We start from the raw sequence: 19,750 nt of genomic DNA on the forward strand, positions 1-19,750 counted from the left end.
CTAGAGAGTCCAGTCCTAAACCATGGATGGGAATGATGAGAACCAACATGATTTTTACAGTAAAGCCCTCAGAAATCTTGCAAACTGTCAGCATCACATGCCTCAAGAACTGAGGGTGGAGGGGGCAGCTAAAATAGATCACTAGATTCCACCAGCCACTCTTAGCAGGTACAATTACTTTATAGACAATGAGGACTTACTGACTATCTGCAGAATACAGATCCCCAGATTTCTTCCCTCACTAGGCTCTCCAAAGCTAGTAGCCAGAACCCTGCCTTTTTGGAAAGAGATCTGAAGCCTCCTCTTGGGGAATCCTCAAAGAGTTAAAATAAAATATTCCATCTATGAAATATAAACAGATTGTATTAAAAGAAGATAAAGAATAGGAGGGGGGCGCCTGAGAGGCTCAGTCGGTTAAGCGTCCGACTTCGGCTCAGGTCATGATCTCACACTTTGTGAGTTTGAGCCCCGCGTCAGGCTCTGTGCTGACAGCTCGGAGCCTCGAGCTGCTTCGGATTCTGTGTCTTCCTCTCTCCCTGTGCCTCTCCCCCACTCATGCTTTGTCTCTCCCTCAAAAATAAATAAACATTTTTAAAAAAACTATTTAAAAATAAAATAAGTAATAGGAGGAAGAAAAAGGAGAAGGAACACCATTCAGAAAACAAAACAAAAAAAATCTTGAAAATAAAAAATTGATAGAATAAATACAGTTTAATAGAAATAATAGAAGACAAAGTTGAGGAAATTGCCATAAAAGTAGAGCAAAAATACAAGGAGGCATATAATACAAGAGAAATGCTAAGAAAAATAAGACTCAGCCAAGTGGCTGAACATTCAAATAATAGGAATTTCAAAAAACCAGAGAAAAGAGAAAGGAATAATTACCAGAAATAAACCAAATAAAAAATTTTTCTTAGACTGAAGAACATTAGCTTCAAACTAAAGTGGCCCGGCAGGTGCCCAGCACGATGATAATAAAACAAGAGAAAGACATTGTATTTTAAAATTTAACAATATTGGGGACAAAGAAGTATCTATGACTTTCCAGAGAGGAATAACTAGATGGTATATAAAGGATCAGGGATTCGATGGTCTTAAACTATACAGGCCACTGCATGGTTGGGCAGGCAATGAGACAATGCCTTCAGCGTTCTAGACTTTTACACATGATCCATGCTATCAAACAACTGCAAGGATGAATGAAAGACACATTCTCTTTCAAGGAGCTATTGCAATACTTCCTCTAACAAAAGTTTGAGTTTGCAAAAGGTTGAGGAATGCATGTAACGTAACACATGGGGAACACACCACAGAAGAGGAACCAAAGTAAACCTCCTAGGTGGGGCTAGACAAGCCCAGGGTGACAAATCCGTCGGGCCGCCAAACACTGTGACTCGCAAGACTGCTATGTGGACAGCTATCATCATTGAAATTTTCAGGGGCACCTGGGTGGCTCAGTCGGTTACGCGTCTGACTTCGGCTCAGGTCATGATCTCACACTCCATGAGTTCGAGCCCCACGTCGGGCTCTGTGCTGATGGCTCAGAGCCTGGAGCCTGCTTTGGATTCTGTGTCTCCTTCTCTCTCTCTGCCCCTCCCCTGCTCATGCTCTGTCTCAGTCTCTCAAAAATAAATAAACTTAAAAAAAATTTTCATCATCCTTGGAGTTAGTTTTCAATGCAAGGGTAGAGCCCAGGCGAGTCTGAACCAGTTTCTTTTATATATATATATATGTATGTACACATACATATACACACGTACACACACACACACACACACACACACACACACACATACACACACAACAACACCGTATCACCCAAGATATACTCTACCTTAACCTGCTTTTGAGAGCAAGAGTTAAGTTACGGTGGAGCAGAAGAATTCAAAGTTCATTCCCTCTAACCATATTTCTGCTTGATATCTAGAATGCACCCTAACACCCTCACCAATGTTTCTCAGAATTCAATCATTACCTTGTCCCCTAAATCCTCTTACAATGGGCTCATGTGCACTCTCACTCTCAGAGAAGCTGAAGACACACAGTGATGCAGAGACTCCTTCCATCTCTCCTAAGAGTCTTCATCTAAAAGTGAAATCATCATCTTTTCCTTACATGGTAAAGTTTAAGTTGGTCAGCCAGTCTATCTCTATCTCTATTTATTACAGTGTAATTCCTGTTAGAACAGAATTGCGGCTGAATGGGGCTGTTAACCTATTCAAAACACAAACAAAACTATCTCCAATGGGATCATTAAAAGAAGGTATGAGACCTTAGAGAAAAGCTTCTCAGAAAACGGACGGATTTGCAAAGATTAAGTTATAAGTCCTAAATATATACATAAAAATATTAGAATTGCAGAGTCTTGAGGTTAAATAAAAAGACAGTCATGTCCTGAAAAGAATAAATCAGTGTCAAAAATTCATTAAATAGGGAAACATTATGAATAATATGGGAAATCATCAAAAACCTAGATAATATTAAAATGCATTTATTTTATGTTAATGCTATTCAGAAATACCCTTTTTTAAAACCTGACATTTCCTTAAGCATCAATTTTAGATTTATTGACATAATCTATACAGTTTATGTCCAAAGCTCACTCTCTTTCTATCAACTTATACACAGCTTTAGAAACCAATAGTCTGAAAAAGAAATCTGTTCCCTAGAAAATAACACCAGAGAAAAGCTAGGCAAGCTTGGGTTTGGCAAAGACGGTTTAGATACAACACCAAAAGCATGATCCACGAGAGAGAAAAGTGGTAAGTTGGAATTCATTTAATTAAAACGTCTACTCTGTCAAAGATACTTTTAAAAAATGAAAAGACCAAACAGATTGGGGGGGGTGGCGGAAACCTTTGCAGAACACATATCTGATAAAAGACTGGCATTCGAAATATGCAAAGAATTCTTAAAGCAGTAACAGTCAATTAAAAACTAAGGTAAGATCTGAACAGACATCTTACCAAAGAAGACAAATAAATGGCAAGTAAGCACATGAAAAAGGTGCTCAACATCATATGCCATTAGGGAACTGCAAATTAAAACAATGGGATACTGTTATAGATCTATTAGAATAGCTAAAATTGAAAACAAAAAAAAAAATCCGACACCACCAAATGCTAGGGAGAATGTGGAGCGACAGGAACTTTCATTCATCACAGATGGGAATGCAACATGGTGCACCCACTTTGGAAGATAGCTTGGCAGTTTCTTACAAAACTAAACAAATTCTTACCAGCTGAAAATTATGTCCCCACAAAAATTTGCACATGAATGTTTACAGCAGCTTTATTCATAATTGCCAAAACTTGTAAGCAACAAACATGCCCTTCAGTTGGTGAATGAATGAACAAACTCATTAGCATACAATGGGATGTCATTCAGCAACAAAGAGAAATGAGTTTTCAAGCCACAAAAGACAATGGAGGAAGCTTAAAGGCAGACCGCTAAGCAAAAGAAGTTCGTCTGAAAAGGTCACACCCTTCATGATTCCAACTACAAGGTATTCTGGACAAGGTAAAACTATGGAGAGTTAAAAAAAAAAAAATAGTGGTTGCTAAGGGTTACAGATAAGGGATGGTTAATAGGTACAGCCCAGGGGTTACTTAGTGTAGTGAAACTACTCTGAATGATACTGTCCTGGTGAATATGCATCACACATCCGTGAAAACCCATAAAACTATAGTATAGAGCACAAGCACGAATCCTAATGCGGAGTATGGACTTTAGTTAGTACTAATGCGTTAACACTAGCTCATCGATTCTAACAAGAAATGCACCATACTAAAGCAAGATATTAATAACAGGAGAGAGTTTTGGGGGACGGGTGGAGGGTGTACGGTGAGGGGATATATGGAACTCTGTGTACTTTCCACTTGATCTTTTTGTAAATGTAAAAGTGTTCTAAAAAATAAAGTCTATTAATTAAAAAAATAGAAACACAAGAGAAAAGAAAAAATAGGCTCTGAGTTTCCTATATATAGATACTTTGCTCATATCAGAGAATCCACTTACATAAAGAAAAACAAATATTATCTACTTTCTTGGCCATAGTTTTAACACTATTCAAGATGATGGGAAGAAGGAACTAGAAGTAAAAACCAAGGAGGAAGGCAGGGGACTCTAGAGAAAGGAAGCAAAGCCCTAAGGGAGGATGGGAGGGGATGAGTGGAATCTTCCTGTGGTTCTCATTAGTTTTGAATGTGTCAGGGTTATCAGGGAACTAAAGTTCGAACTTGATGGCTGACAATAATTAAAGAGAATGAGTTGGCAATGTTTCAATTCAATTTTTCTCCCTAGGTGCCACAGGTCTGTTTTTACAACAACTTGTCGTCATTAACTGCCACAGCTCAAATGGAACCAACAGGGGAAATTAATAGGCATATTAGCATTCAAAAGGAAACACAAGATCCTAAGAACTTCATACTTCACCATGGCAGAGCTGGCCTCTGTAAAAGGTTTCATGACACCTGGTTCATGTGATTAACAGTGATCCTAGAGTTTGGACTCTGTAGCTTAAGCTTAACCTTTCCATAGTTAGTTCCAAGTGTCATCCACAAGATAGAAGTAAACTATGTAGTTTTTACTGCATTCTATGTGAGGACAGTATTTTCAAGGTGTGCTTTCTACAAAGTAGCAGTTTCTCTACAAATCTGGGTTTCAAACTACAGATCCAATTCTGCTTCTTATCCTAATTATAAACTACCTGAGAAGGTAACCCAAGGGACATCCAACCCACTCTTTAAAAAATCCTCTTAAATGTTTTGTTCATAATCTCACATAACAACTCCTAGTATTCACTTTCACTTAACTAGGCAATTGTGTAACAGATAGCATATGAAAATATTTTTCAGGCCTACAAGTCCTCCATTTAATCATTCAGCACACAAGTTTTAAGGATTTTCTTCTTCCAGAGACAACTGGTGCTAGGAGGTGAGAAGCAACACTAAGACTCAGTACCTGCCCTCAAGGTGTTACAGACCGGGAAAGGAAGATGGACATTAAATACATCCTCTCCATTATAGACCTTGTGACTTCAATTCTGACCAATGAGAATCTAGTGTGCATAGGACGCAGAAAAGCTGCCCATTTCTTAGGACAGGACACACTTCACAAAAAGTTACCCCAAATGAAGACAGTAAGGGAGTTTAGCAACAGAGACAAGAATTTCTCAGGCACAGGAAAGTCTCAGTCTTAGACCATCCTTAGATCTAAGAAACCAAGGCATGAAAATGTTTAGGACTTACAAAAATAAGTGGGTAAAGAGTACAAGGAGGTGAGGTCAAGGCCAGAAGCTTGTGGGGGTTTTTTATACTAAGGAGTGGAGGCTTATTCTCAAAAGGATGGGCAGATATTATAGGGTTTCCAACAGATGGTAAAGGTTTCAGATTTACATCAACCTAGAAGGCCTTAATGTGACCCCTGGCTTGACTATACTTGACACAGTGCCTGACCTCTCAGTTCTTATTTAGAAGACTTTCTACTGTAAATTATTTCTCTGTCTTTTTAAGATGTCAATCTTCTCCCAGCCTCTCAGACTTTTGCAACCCTAGAATGTCTTTCTCAAAGATCTGGGAGGCATCTTTCTGATGCCTTCAAGGAAGATTGTGTCCTGCTTTTCGAGGCTCCATGGGTAGGTAGGAGCCTAACCAAGTGCTGCTAATCAGCAGCAAGCACGGATGGCCTGATCACACTGACTAGCCTCCTGCTAATATCCTCTGCTACTTTTCTACCCACTCACCCCAGGGCTTAAAAATTCCCCGCCTTTTGTCACAACAGAGTTGACTCTTGGTTCTCTATTGCAATACTCTTGAATAAATCCTTCCTCCCCTGTTTAATTGTTCCAGGGCAATTTTTCTTTGACGTTTTAGAAAAATCATTGGAGGAGATGTGGAAGACAAGGTGAGTGGCAGGAAGGTGAGTTAGGAAGAGCTTTAGCATTCAAGGAGAAGAGTAATGGTGAAGCCCAGAAGAGAAGACTGTGGGAGAGAGACATGTGGGAGAGAGATTAAAGTCAAGCAATCAACTCTGTGAACAATTGGAGAGTGAAAAGGAAAAGACACAAGGGAGACTCAAGGTTGTTTAGAGTGGCCATGGCAGCTATAACCTCCTTGTAACCTCCCTAATGCCACAGTGGACTGGTGCCTGTTGAGCTCGTGAGAGAGTGGAGGAAACAGATGGTGAGATGAAGGGTCAGGGAGGGCTGGGAGGAGGGACATTAAGAGAGAAAGAGAGGGAGAGTTGGGTGGTTGGGTTATGAAAACAACATAAAAGTGTCTTTTGTAATGATGGATGACAAAGACCACTTATAAATGCCTCAAAGGCAGTTGATAACACCTAAACTATCTGAAAGGGGTTTCTGAGTTAGCATGTTGTTACTGGCAGAATTCTTAAGAATATTCTCAAGACTAGGGGTGCCTGGGTAGTTCAGTTGGTTAAGCATCAGACTTCAGCTCGGGTCATGATCTCGCGGTTTGTGAGTTCAAGCCCCGCATGGGGCTCTGCGCTGACAGCCCAGAGCCTGGAGCCTGCTTCAGATTCTGTGTCTCCCTCTCTTTCTGCCCCTCCCCCATTCACGCTCTCTTTCTCTGTTTTTCTCTCTCTCAAAAATAAATAAGCACTGGGGCACCTGGGTGGCTCTGTCAGTTAAGCCATCTGACTTCGGCTCAGGTCACGATCTCGCGGTCTGTGAGTTCAAGCCCCGCATCAGGCTCTGTGCTGACAGCTCAGAGACTGGAGCCTGCTTCGGATTCTGTGTCTCCCTCTCTTTCTGCCCCGCCCCCACTCATGCTCTGTCTCTCTCTCTCTCTCTCAAAACTAAATAAACATGACAAATAAATAAATAAATAAATAAGCATTAAAGTTTTTTTTAGAAAATATTCTCAAGCCTGGAGAACCAAGAATAGAGGAAGGAAGGAGGAAGAAAGACCATGTCCTAACCCCCAGACATCCATCCAAAGCCCGTACTACAGTCCCTCAGGAAATCAGAATTAGGCAGCAATAGATCCTTTTCTTTTCCTCTTTGTAATCACCAGCATATAGGCATAATCAATGGAAAAGCAGAAGAAAGAGAAATCCAGAAAAAAAAAAGTTATAACAGTCTTCTGAACAAAAATAGAAGTCAGATGGAGAATGCAACCCAATAATGGCTAATATGTTTAAAATTGCACAAGTTTTCTTTTTCCCTACTTCTGATGGATTTGGCTCTTGTATTACCAGTGATAATCTAGGGGAAAGTATGGGCAAAGGCCCAATACTCTTACTATAATACAAACCAAAGGTCCAGATGAAACAATTGTATGAAATGTCATAATCTTCCAACTTAATATCGAAATTTACCAACAATGATGTAAATTTCTATTTTTGATGGTAAGAACTCCATTTCAATGAAAATTCCTAATATCACACACAATGAAATTCTAGTGAAATTCTGCAACGACAAAATGTGTTATAAAATCCCTTGGGAGTTATTCCCAGTGTGAAATGTAATAGCAGCTTTTAATGGTGAGTTCTAGAATATACTTGATGATGCACACTAGAAAACAACATAATTTTTTCCCAGGTACATTTATCCGTAAGGTAGTATTTGCAAAATTCCTAGCTACAGAGAAGAACCATCACGGATAACTGATGAGAGCCAGTGCTCTAGTAATTAGGAGCTAACAAATACTTGGTTATGACAGTGGAATCTTGGTTACGTGCCCCGGCCAGCCATATAAATACAGAAGTCAAATGAAACATTAAGTATCCAAAAGCCAAGATTCCTAACTGTTCCAAAACTTAAATACTCAAAATTATAGTTAGCGACACAACTTCAAATGTTTTCACATTTTTTTTTTTTTTGGCATATCATACTGTCCATTGTACTGTATGGTGATGGGCAAGGTCACCAACAGTTAGATACTGAGGACGCATTCAGTCATGCAGCTGTGAATTTCTGAGTTCATTGGATACATGTACAGAATTAATGACAGATTTCCTAAAATCTTCTGAAGAGGCCTAAATCTCTTTCTGGAAGCAAAAAAGAATAAACTAATTACAAGTAGACAGCCACTAACGGAGAGATGTGAAATAGGGCAGATTTAAGCAAACACATCCGTAGAATCTGACAACCCAGGGGACTCTCTAATTCTATTTATCAGTGACTCCCAAATAGTGCCATGGATCAGTCATTCAGGAAACCCACTAAGTATTATTAAAAAAGAGTGCTTTCCCCAGGATGAACTATGAAAAGCCTACATCTTTTACCTAATGTTAGTAGCACATACAATTGTCGTTCTGAGTCAATCTGCAAAGAGGTTATTTTCACATTAGCACACATTTCTGTCCTTAGGTCTATTCAGTTCAATAGTTTTACCAATAAACTGGAAGAATACAGAGAAGAAATGTCCATCTTGTTGAAGATCAAACTCTGGAGTTAATTCTGACTCCAGTGTTAGGCTAGAAATAGCCTGAAATTTAGATTGCCTTGCATTTCAGTTTCCAATTTTAATCACTCAAATTCCAAGTGGAGAATATTTAGCTTAATAATAGTTCATGTCAAAAAAGAACTGTTAAGAAAAGGTCATCATTAACATTTTGTGGGGTTTTTTTTTACCAAATTCTGACACATCAAAAGAAAGTAACTTATATTCCAATTCCCTGAATTTGGAATGGCAGGGTCAAAAAATACAAAGAAAACTTTGGAGGCGAGTGGTCGTATGAGTCTAATCCCTAGCACCTAGAACAGCGCTTGGTACATGGTAGGTATTCGGTAAATAGTTGTTAATGAAGAAGTGAATGAATGGACTCAAGGATTTCTAGCATGTAGGTGGTTCCTTCCTGGCCTTAGTTTAAAAATCAGGAGCTCAGTTACATAAACGAGATGAGGCTTTCGGAAGTGAAGTGCCCCACCCGGATCCACAATGGGACTGAGGCGCTCGTTCCCTCAGCTGCTGAAGTGTTGGCTGTTGGCTCTACTCATAGCTCACGGCTGAGTTCCTCTCCAGGAAGGAAGCTACCCTACTCAGGGTTTGCTTCCTCCCAAGGAAACAATCCTTGTTTCAACTGGGACAATCCTAAATGGCCATCCCAGATGCAAACGTCCCTCTGGCAACTATTACAACTCAACTTCCTCCTCGGCCTGACGCTACTTTTCTCCCTTTTCACAACTGCTGTTCCCTCTTGGAGAATCCCCAATAAGCCTCACACGTGTAAAACTCAAAAGCCTCGGAGTCTGTTTCTGAGGAAACCCAACCAATAACAAAAACTATGATTCCAAACTCTTTTTTAAAACACATTTCTAGGGGCGCCTGGGTGGCTCAGTTGGTTAAGGGTCTGACTTCGGCTCAGGTCATGATCTCACTGTTCATGGGTTCGAGCCCTGCATCGGGCTCTCTGCTGTCAGCATGGAGCCTGCTTCAGATCCTCTGTCCCCCCTCCGTCTCTGCTCCTCCCCTGCTTGTGCTCTCTCGTCTCTCTCAAAAATAAATAAACTTTAAAAAAAAAAAAAAAAGGACAGTGTACTGGATTAGAAGAGACATGTAAATTCAAATGCTGTCACGGTGTGATGAATCAAAGTGTCCCCATGAAAACACAGGCACACAGCACATAGAGAAGCCCTCTGTAAACCATGATGCAGTGGGCAAACACTAGGTGTTTTTATTATTAAATATGATGCCATGACTGCAGCGGCTGATCCCACACCACTCACGTGTTAACATGAGGATTAAAAAGCAAAAATTTTATACAAAGCTCTTAGAAGGAAGTCTTTAAAGAGAAGCCTACCTGCCATCTGAGCTGATACCCTAGAGTTGTCCACCCAGGAAGGTCCCAACAAAACAAACTAGGATGCTGTGTAAGCAGTAAGAACTGGTCATTATTTTGTGCGTGTGCACAGAATAAACTAATGAAAATGAAAAATATTCCTTCGGGCGGAGACTTGAAGCTCTACCTGGAGTTGACGTTCTCATTACCAAATGCTAAGTTTCAACAATGAAAGAAGGATCAAATAAATATCAACACTTTAGGCTTATTTCCTAGCCTGAGACTTAAGGTCATCAGCATCGACCTCACCGCAGTTCTGGAAGCGTCTTTTCTTGTAAACAAAGCAAGGCTTTGGATGATAATCAGAGTTAGATTACAAAGGGATTTATATTAAAAATAAGATTATCATCTTCATGTCTAATATTCTCCTGGCATCTGAATCTCTGGAGTTGGAAAGAAAGAGAATGCACTCGTTTTTGTTTGTTTGTTTTTTTAATTCCTTTTAATGTTTGCTTATTTTTGAGAGAGAAAAGACAGAAAGAGTCTGAGCAGGGGAGGGTCGGAGAGAGAGGGAGACACAGAATCTGAAGCAGTCTCCAGGCTCTGAGCTGCCAGCCGGGAGTGACGCGGGGCTCAAACCCACAAACTGAGCCGAAGTTAGATGCTTAAGGGACTGAGCCACCCAGGTGCCCCTGAGAGTGCACTCATTTTTAAGTCAAGACCCCTAGGAACTGATGAGTCAGACTCCACACATTCTTATGAAAAGCCAGTGAATTAAATCATCTATATCTAAAGTGATGCTCAGCAATCCTGCCTGGTCCATTCATTGTGTTGCTCCTCAAATTATTTCCAACTTTCTCTGCTCTTTCTGAACACTGGTACCCTCCTATCCCAACCATTAGCCCGTAGCCTTGCTTCTTATTTCACTGAGAGAATAAAAATCATCAGAACGGGACGTCTTCTCCCGAGTACCCAAACCTTCAACTTACCTGCCTGTGTATCGCTCCTCTGCCTTCCTGCTCTGTACTCTGCAGAGCCTGCCTCCAGCTCTCACTGGGCCCTAGGTCCCATCTCCACCCACACAAAGCCATTCCCCCTGCAGCTGACCTTCTCTCTTCAGTCGAGTTCTCTCTCTCCAGTAAATGCGCCCCATCAGCAGAGACAGCTGCACTATCTGACAAGTAGAAAGATGTCCTCCCTGGATACCACATCCCCTTCCAGCCACCAGCCCATTCTCTCCTCCCCTTTATAGCTAAACATCTAACAAGAGCAACCTGTACAGACTTACTTCCCTCACTCCGGTGTGGACACGTACCAACTCTATTCATCTTTTCACCCTTAACCTCTCGTGAGGTGACTAATAACCGCCCTCTGCCCAAATCCAATGATCAGCTCTTAGCATGCAATTCTTCCTCCACCTCTCTGACTCTGGGGCTTTCACAGCGTTCTCTCACTGTTGTTTCATAAAACATTTTTCTTCTCTAGGCTTGCAATCAACAGGCTGTCTGTCTGTTTGTTTGTTTTCTAGCTCACCATGTGCTGCTTCTTGGTCACTGTGGGTCCTCTACATGTCCCCTACCTCTATTTACCAAGTTGCTCAGCCCAAAACCTCAGAATTTGGGGGAGAATTAAATTAAATGATAGGAGTAGAAATGTTAAGACATTTCCTCGCTCACAGTGATAGTGTACTATGAGTTGACTATTATTTTTACTTATTATTACATTTTAAATGAAAAGAGAAATATAAGATACAGACAAAAGATGGAGAAGACAGTAAAGAACATAAGCACTCTGGGTAAATGCCAACCCATGAAAATAGGAAAAGACAAACACAAAGGGATGGACAGTGCCCTTCAGAGAACAGACTGATACCATTTAACTCCTGAGACAGATTTCAAAATGGAACACCTACCCCCACCAAATGGAGGCCTTATCTCTACTGAATAGCCCAGTTATCAACTTGTTAAATGAGGGGGAAATATTCAATTTTATTTTTTTATTTTTTATTTTTTTTTTCAACATTTATTTATTTTTGGGACAGAGAGAGACAGAGCATGAACAGGGGAGGGGCAGAGAGAGAGGGAGACACAGAATCGGAAACAGGCTCCAGGCTCCGAGCCATCAGCCCAGAGCCTGACGCGGGGCTCGAACTCACGGACCGCGAGATCGTGACCTGGCTGAAGTCGGACGCTTAACCGACTGCGCCACCCAGACGCCCCGGAAATATTCAATTTTAGATGAAGTAATCAACAGAAAGAAAAGTCAGTATTTATAGCAAATTCATGAAGCAAAATGCATACACACAATTTTCTAACGTTCACAATTTTCTAATGTTAGTTTTCTAAACTAACACCTAGTTTAACCACTGCATTTCGCAGATAAAGCACCTAAAGCCTGAAGAGGCTAAATGTATTGTCCAGGGTCATACAACTAATTAGTGCTTAAATTGGCTTTTCTCATTCTCGCTTAAAAATTCCTATCCCTTTCTTTAGTTATTTAAGTGGTGTTTGCTGGGAAAATAGGTACCTAGTACTTCCATAGCCCTACTGCAATTCTCATCACATGAGAAAAAAATTCCAGCGAATCAGGGACTATTTCTGTTTTGGTTTTTTTCCTCCACCATGGTTTGCTTGGAGTAAGCACTCAATAAATGTGTATTGAATAAATGATACTGTAATGTTCAGTGTCCCAGTTTCATCTTCTAATGCTTAGCATCTAACATGGTATCTGGCACATATCTGTTGCAAATATATAGCTTTTGGAAGCATGAATGCATCTTGACTGAATGGCTCCACCATTTTGACAAATATATTACATTCACTTGAGGTCAAATATGGAAACTGGAAAGCATGAAAATTCAAGTGATCCACCTCCCCCAAGTTTGAGGACAGGTTAAACTTGGTGACTTACAAAAAGTAACATAGGGAAAGGGGAAAAAAAATTAGTAGCTTTGCAGTGGAGAAACCTAGCAAATACAACCTTAGCCAAATGATCAGGTTACCATCATCATGGATGTCATGTGGATATCATATACCCCTAAGATAATGGGACAAAAAGAGACTTCAGCTCTGCAGTATTTGTTTTTCAAGAACCCACAACTCCAGTCTAGTTATGAGTAAAATAATAGGCAAAGCCAGACTGGGGGATAGTCTATAGGATACCTGGCCAGTATTTCTCAAGACCATTATGGGGAGAAAAAAAAAAAAAAGACTGAGAACTTGAGAAACAGATCAAAGGAAGCTGTGCCATGTCTACCCAATGCACGGTGATATCCTGGACTGGATCCTAGAATAGAAAGTCCAGAGTTTAGTTAAGAATAATGAAGCAAATATGAGTTTCTTTGACAAAGGTACCATGGTAATATACAATGTTCAACAATAGGGAACATAATAGGGTAAAGGGTGTACAGGAACTCCCAGTAGTATCTTCATAACTTGTTTAGAAATCTAAAATTATTCCAAAATAAGTTTTTTTTTTTAATCAGTGCTGGATACCAGATGATATACATATGAAACCGTCTTGGGACTTAAAGAAAGAAGTACGCAGGGCACCTGAGTGGCTCGGGTGAGCATCCAACTCTTGATTTCAGCTCAGGTCATGACCCAGGTGGTGGGATTGAGCCCTGCACTGGGCTCTGCACTGAGCATGGAGCCTGATTAAGATTCTCTCTCTCTTCCTCTCTCTCTTTCATTCTCTAAGATAAAAAAAAAAATTTTTTTTTAATGAAGTATGCAGATATCTGGCCAGATCACCAAATATGGGCAGTGTTTACACATCTCATATGTTTCTACATCCAGCCATCAGAGCACTCTTGTACTGGCAGACACAATAAATGTAAATCAAATGACTAATTGTATTCTCTTGCCATAATCTTTCTGTGATATCTATCGGTGTTTTCAATGCTGTTTTTGAAAGTGAGAAAGTGGGTCGGAAGCACGTGCACATTAAAGTGGGAGCCACGTGTGGAAGAGGTCAGCTGGCCTCCCGACCTGCAGACCAAAGGGCAGCCAGCGGGCCTGGAGCGTGTCCTGAGCAACAGCAACCACAACAACCATAACTACCATTTTGGGAAAGCATGGTAGCGCACCATCCTTTGCACCACAGTTTCACCCGCAAGATTACATTTCACTCTCTCATTCCCGCGGCAATTCTATTCCCGTTTTGGAGATGAGAGTTAGGATCATCAGAGAGATGAACTACGTGGTCAAGGTTGCAACCGCAATTCCAACACAGATATTTCTGACCCTTCCACTAAATCGGTAAACCAAAGACAAGGGAATTTCATAAAAACAATTGTCTAAGCTACGATCCTAATATCATTAATGTAAGCCAGAGAATAATATACTGAGATATTATATATTTATTGTATATACGCATGAACATCCATATAATTTCCATTACATTGAAAAAATGTAAAGGGGTTATGAACACTATACCTGATATACAGCAAATGTTAGTCCTCTCCTACCTTAATAAGCTACACCTATTTTCAATAAATTCCAACCTTGTTTTTGCTTCTGATTTAGGGCCTAGACTTGTATGAATTATCAGGGCAATTCAAAAGGGCAGAGAAGCTAATGCCAGAAGTCAAGTTTAGCCAGTTTACATGAGATAAGAGTTAAATCTCGGCCAGTATCAAGTTATTCTAGATAAAAAAAAAAAAAAAAAATGTATGTCGCATCAGTGAAACTCCTTTGGAGTTAGAAATATAAAAGATTTTCAAAAACTCATATCAAACAATCAGGATATCACATTTCTGGACCTTAGCTCTGCATCCTTTTCCTAGACTATATGATTACATGCTTTATTAAGGACTCATTTAATAGATTTGATTCAGATCATGGGAGTTAAGTGTCAGCTATCTTTATGGATTTCATTAAGAATTTTTTCTAACATGACCACTTTACGTTCTACCTTTTAAGCTGAATAAACTTTCCTCTTGGACATCATAGCCACTATCTTGATGGTTAATAATTCATAAATCCAGTAATGAGATTCTAATTACTTTTACATAAGTCTGAAATTTACCAGCAAGAGCCAAGGAAGGGACTGGCCTAGACCAACCCTCTTTGTGCATTATTTTAGGGGGAATGGCCCCCAGGCGAGTTGGAGCTAAATGGAAGGGGGATGGCAAATCTTTGAAATAATGTAGTCATCTTTCTCTACGCTAAAATAAGCAAGGTAATTAAAAGAGCTGCCATCTGTAATGACCAAGGAAACCTGCCTTACGGACGGAAGTGGGGCTTTGTTAGACAACAAACGTTGGAGTTGTAATCTAATACAAAAAACAATGCAGACACATGAGCAAGATCTATTAAACAGTGATGGCAAACGGCCACATGCTGCCTGGATGAATCACTCAGTGTTATCATCAAGAAAGAGAACTAATTTTTTAAACCTGGTAATGCAGTACTGCCTTAGTTTTAGGCTCTGTATGTTGACAGTAAATAAATGGCCTCAGAGGATTCGCTCCCTTTGGGATGCAGGTCAGAGTACTGTCCTCAAATCCCTTTTATATATGTTTTCTATATATTTTATTTAATTAATGCTTCTGAAATAACAGATATATTTTGGCATTGTGTATCACATATGGACTTGAACTGGTTTTTGTCTTTATGCTCAATGTGAGCTCTGCCAGCCTTCCACTGAACCTGTAGTTGGTTACGAGTTGGAATCAGGCAAGAGAGTGAGGGTAAGAATCAAATATTTAACCCCAAAGGACAAACTTCCCTGAGCAACTACATTTTAGATGCATCATAACTACATATTCAATGTGGGATGCCTGAGTTGGCCATCTTTACTTCTAATTAATATATTGTTTCCTTCAAACTCAAATATTTAGAATTAGGTAACTCTCTGATTCCTTCTTGGAATGTTTTTGTGTCCTTCTGGGACCCAAAGACACCTGAATTTATTGGATTTATACTTATACCAAGTTACCTCCCCAGTTTGAGATAAGAAGTTTCCTCACAGAGAAGTTTTATCACATAAGATATGATGAGTAAAGCACTTGCCAAGAAATGTCATCTTCTTGTAAAAACTCAAATCACAATTACCTCTGGCAATGGTGGATAGATAATGCTACAGAAAAGATAGAACAGATAATTGAAATCCACAGATAAGCCTCAAATCTCATTTCAGCCCCAAATTTCAAATGTTTCCCTACTCCCAACTGACTTTCTTCAGAGTTGATGGCAAACTGAAAAACATTACTGACTTGAGATCCATTATTATGTTTAATTTTTCAAAAATTATAAGCTATGTGTCTACAAGTGTGAAACGAGAAAGAACATAAAACACTCCTCTTTGTAATTAGCAGCCTCCAAAAGTCAGTTTAACTTACACTGTGAGCTACATCTCCCAAGGCAAACATACATGCCCATCATGTTACGAGTTACATTAGATTTGTGCTGGTCTGTTATTTATAATCTCATTTATATTGGAAAATATAACCTGCCATTTATAGAAGGCAGAAATGCAAAAGTTCAGGGAATTACTCCTTCTCCACTTCAAACGTTCCTATCATGGAGCACCTTGTGGCTCAGTCGGTCAGTTAAGCGTCCAACTTCGGCGTAGGTCATGATCTCACAGTTAGTGAGGCCGAGCCCTATGTCTCACTCGCTCTCTGCTGTTAGCACAGAGCCTGCTTCAGATCCTCTGTCTCCCTCTCTCTGCCCCTCCCTCCCTTACTCTATCTCAAAAATAAACAAACATTTAAAAAAAAAACTTTCCCATCCAAGGAAATGAAAGTGAGGGACAGAGGTTGGGGGCAAGGCTGAGGAGAAGCTAGAAGGTACTGATGTTTAATGAAAAGAACCAGAAGGGTTAAGGAAGCTAAAGTGGTGGAGAGAATTGAGAAAGGAGAAATTTCACACAGAATTCTCTGGGAGGCTCAGTGATTGGATGGATTACCAGGAAAATGGATCCTCACTCAATGCCACTTCCAGATTAGAACGTCCCTGCACCCACCCCTTAAACTGACCCTAGAGTTCAAGATTTCCATCCACTAAACCCCACTCCAGGATCACAGGTTCAGAAATCAGAGCCTGGAAGACATTATCCCAGGAATGTGTCCCTACTCTATTCCTGCCAGTGTTAGCTATTTGTGTCTTCTACAACCCTAGGTAGGTCCGTGCTTAGAGCTAGTATGGGGTGTTAGTTCATAAACCTCTGGTTCTGTATCAAACTCCTTCCTTTCTGTTAGCATCCCCGCCTGTGTCCTTGGACACTGGACCTGATCGTCTCTGAATTTACTGTACTTGACTGCCGTCCTCCCCAATTAGGGGGGAGCCAAGAACACCACTATCTAACATACCTGTGGTCTTAACATCTTCCGGCCTACGTTACCTGGTTAGCTCATGTATCACAATACAGACAGGGATCTAAAATAGTGACTGGAATATAAAAAGTGCTCAATAAATACTAAATGATAGACAAGATGAACTAAAAATTAGTTACCCATTTAAAGAAGCATATGGAAAATATGAACATTGAGAAACATTCATATGTTGAGTCAGTTTAAGATTTCAGGATTTCACCATCCATCAATCACTTTATCCTGGCATTGGGTATTCTGTGGGCCTTTTACATTATGCAATCACATAATAGCTAGAAGTGTTAGACATGTCTTTATAGATAACGATGTCACATCTGCATAAAGAATGAGGATAATATTCGGTAATATCGGCTCCAGGGAAAGACTCATGCTGTCCCAAGAGTTTTCTACATGTTACTATACCACATGACATTCGCCAGCCTTCTGCTTTCTCGTTTTAGGTAAACTTGAGACTAAAGTGGTTAATACACCAGGAGATCCTAACTTGGCATCTTCCACATAATAATTTTATTCTGCTGCTTTCCTTTCTCCAGTTCCATTTCCTTCAGCCATAAATCACCACTTGGCATTCACGTATTACTACACTTTCCATCATTTCTCTAACCATTGTTTTCAGACACAAGATGAATCTATCCAAACCAAGGAGGATCGAGAAGCTGAAGACAGGCTGGTCACATGAAATCAACGAAGCACTTCCAACTTACAAGCTTCCCGAAGTTTCTCTTTGTCATAGTGGAATCCTTCATAGTCTTGTAAACTGATTTTGTTCACCCGGATCCTCAGGCGGTCTGGGACAGATTGGGGACTGCAAAACAAGAACCGAGTAGTCAGACATAAATGAGAGGGTAGAATTGAGAGCCACATGCACCTGGAAGGACTAAAGGCAAAACATCTCTTCATGCTTGGAAGAAAAAGTTCTCATTCACACCAGAAAACAGCCATTATCTGGAGAGTACATCTACAGAAACCTCAAGTTTCTGGAATTTAGGTGAGAACGTGGAAATAATCAGAAAAAGCTTCTGGAAGCTCCTCCAATCCTATTTGCTTTTAATGTGTTAAAAAGTCTAGTAAGATCATGTGTTTAGTTCCATGATAAGTTAGACACAGCTAATCTGAAATAGTGAGAAGCAGTGTAGGCATATAAAAAACTGCTGTAGACAGGTATGTCCATACCAGCCTCTTATGACAGTTTGACCCTCAGAAGAAACAAATAAACAAAAACTATAAAAAGCAGACCAAGAATTGAGAAAACACAGGGCTGAGCTCAAAATGGCTCCAACAGTCTAACGGCACCTCTCAAAGTTTATGACAATAAATGCTGTTGGTGGTGGGGATTCTGAGTGCCGCAAAATGAAGGAAAAAAATGAAAATATGTCTAAGGTACTTTCTTTAGAAAGGGAATGAGGTTGTAATTCATTTGAACAGAATTTGCGACACATGTTAAACAAAAGGGGGTAGTGCCAAGCTTTCTGAAGCATCCTGTTCCCCCACAGAATTTCTTTACCTGGATTCCATGGACTAAGTAATATTTTCAGGTTAGTTTAACCACTGGCATTAGTTGAGCGAAACAATGTAATTTTCGCCAGCACTCCTACGGATCAAAACATTTCTTCAATGGATTAATAGAGCACAATCTCCACTCGTCCTTCACTGTTTCCCTATACGTAGATTTCATTGGTTCAGATAATTTTAGCAAGTAAAGGATTGCTTCCCCTCTCTTGTATTATGGGATAAAAGTCACCATTGACCCAAGGAGAAAGATAGCATTACTCTTCATTTCAGTAAAGAAGGGAAGGAATGGAAAAGGGAAAGAAGGGGAAAAAGAGAAGAAAAAGAGGGAAGGAAGAAGAAAAAGATAGATGGAAGGAGGGAGGAGGGAGTGATTAAATATTGTCTGGATACTGAGACCCCCCACCCCACCTCTCACACACACATGTATGGAATTTCACTGCAACTCTGGAAGAAGGAGGGGGAAATAATTCAATCTCATTCTATTGTCTAATGCTTCATCGTAGGGCAAAGTATAGCAGTAACTACCTCCAGGTAGATTCCCACTCTAATACCTTAAAACAACATATATATCCAGCTATGGACACATATGTGCATACTCATACATAGTCCTCTTCCTCCCCCCTCCCACACAAAGATATTTAGATAGACGTGCATAAATTCTAAAGAGAGATGGTGGACAAACAAAAATGTCTGAGGTTCCCTGGGCTAAAAACTAAGCCAATATGAAATGACAAGATTGATATTTGCGAAGGAAAATTTTGAGAAGACATATCAATACATCGGTCCGTTCAAAGTGTGTCTGTTGGGTGTCCACTTTGTAACGGGCATTGCGCCGGGCATGGAATCGGCTTTGATAAATAAAACTGACATAAGCAGTGATGGGAAATGTGATTTGAAGGCATATTTGTAAGCTAGAACATACCTTAAATATCATGCATACCATATCATCTTTTATAGAGAGGAAAGCTGAGGTGCAGAAAGGTAAAGTGATTTTATGGTCACAGAGCTACTAAGTGGCAGAGCTGGGAGCAGAGTCTTGGACTCTTCACTCATAGGTTTCGTGCTTGTTCTATTGTACGGGGCCAAGAATCCCATGGGTTTGATGGCAAAACCACAGAGACTGAATTAACAAAGTCGAATGATCTCTCTGTGGTG

General features: G+C 40.1%; 1 protein-coding gene across 4 annotated transcripts in view; it reads right to left on the bottom strand.

Moving 5' to 3' along the window:
* The window catches only part of DGKI (diacylglycerol kinase iota), a 450,160-nt gene that overhangs the window by 107,728 nt on the left and 322,682 nt on the right, over positions 1-19,750 (bottom strand). For 2 of the 4 annotated variants that reach the window (XM_047097250.1, XM_047097251.1), the window contains 2 exons: positions 17,777-17,888; positions 8,043-8,055 (listed from right to left, as the gene is read on the bottom strand). In XM_047097250.1, the coding sequence (XP_046953206.1) occupies positions 8,043-8,055; positions 17,777-17,888 (125 nt within the window). The remainder of the gene's footprint in view (positions 1-8,042; positions 8,056-17,776; positions 17,889-19,750) is intronic. The other 2 variants (XM_047097249.1, XM_047097248.1) reach the window with 1 other exon arrangement.

Source organism: Lynx rufus, unplaced genomic scaffold (assembly GCF_022079265.1).
Source record: "Lynx rufus isolate CCGP_SWC_20201006 ecotype Redwood Valley unplaced genomic scaffold, mLynRuf1.p SCAF_4, whole genome shotgun sequence".
In the NCBI taxonomy this organism is placed as follows: Eukaryota; Metazoa; Chordata; class Mammalia; order Carnivora; family Felidae; genus Lynx; species Lynx rufus.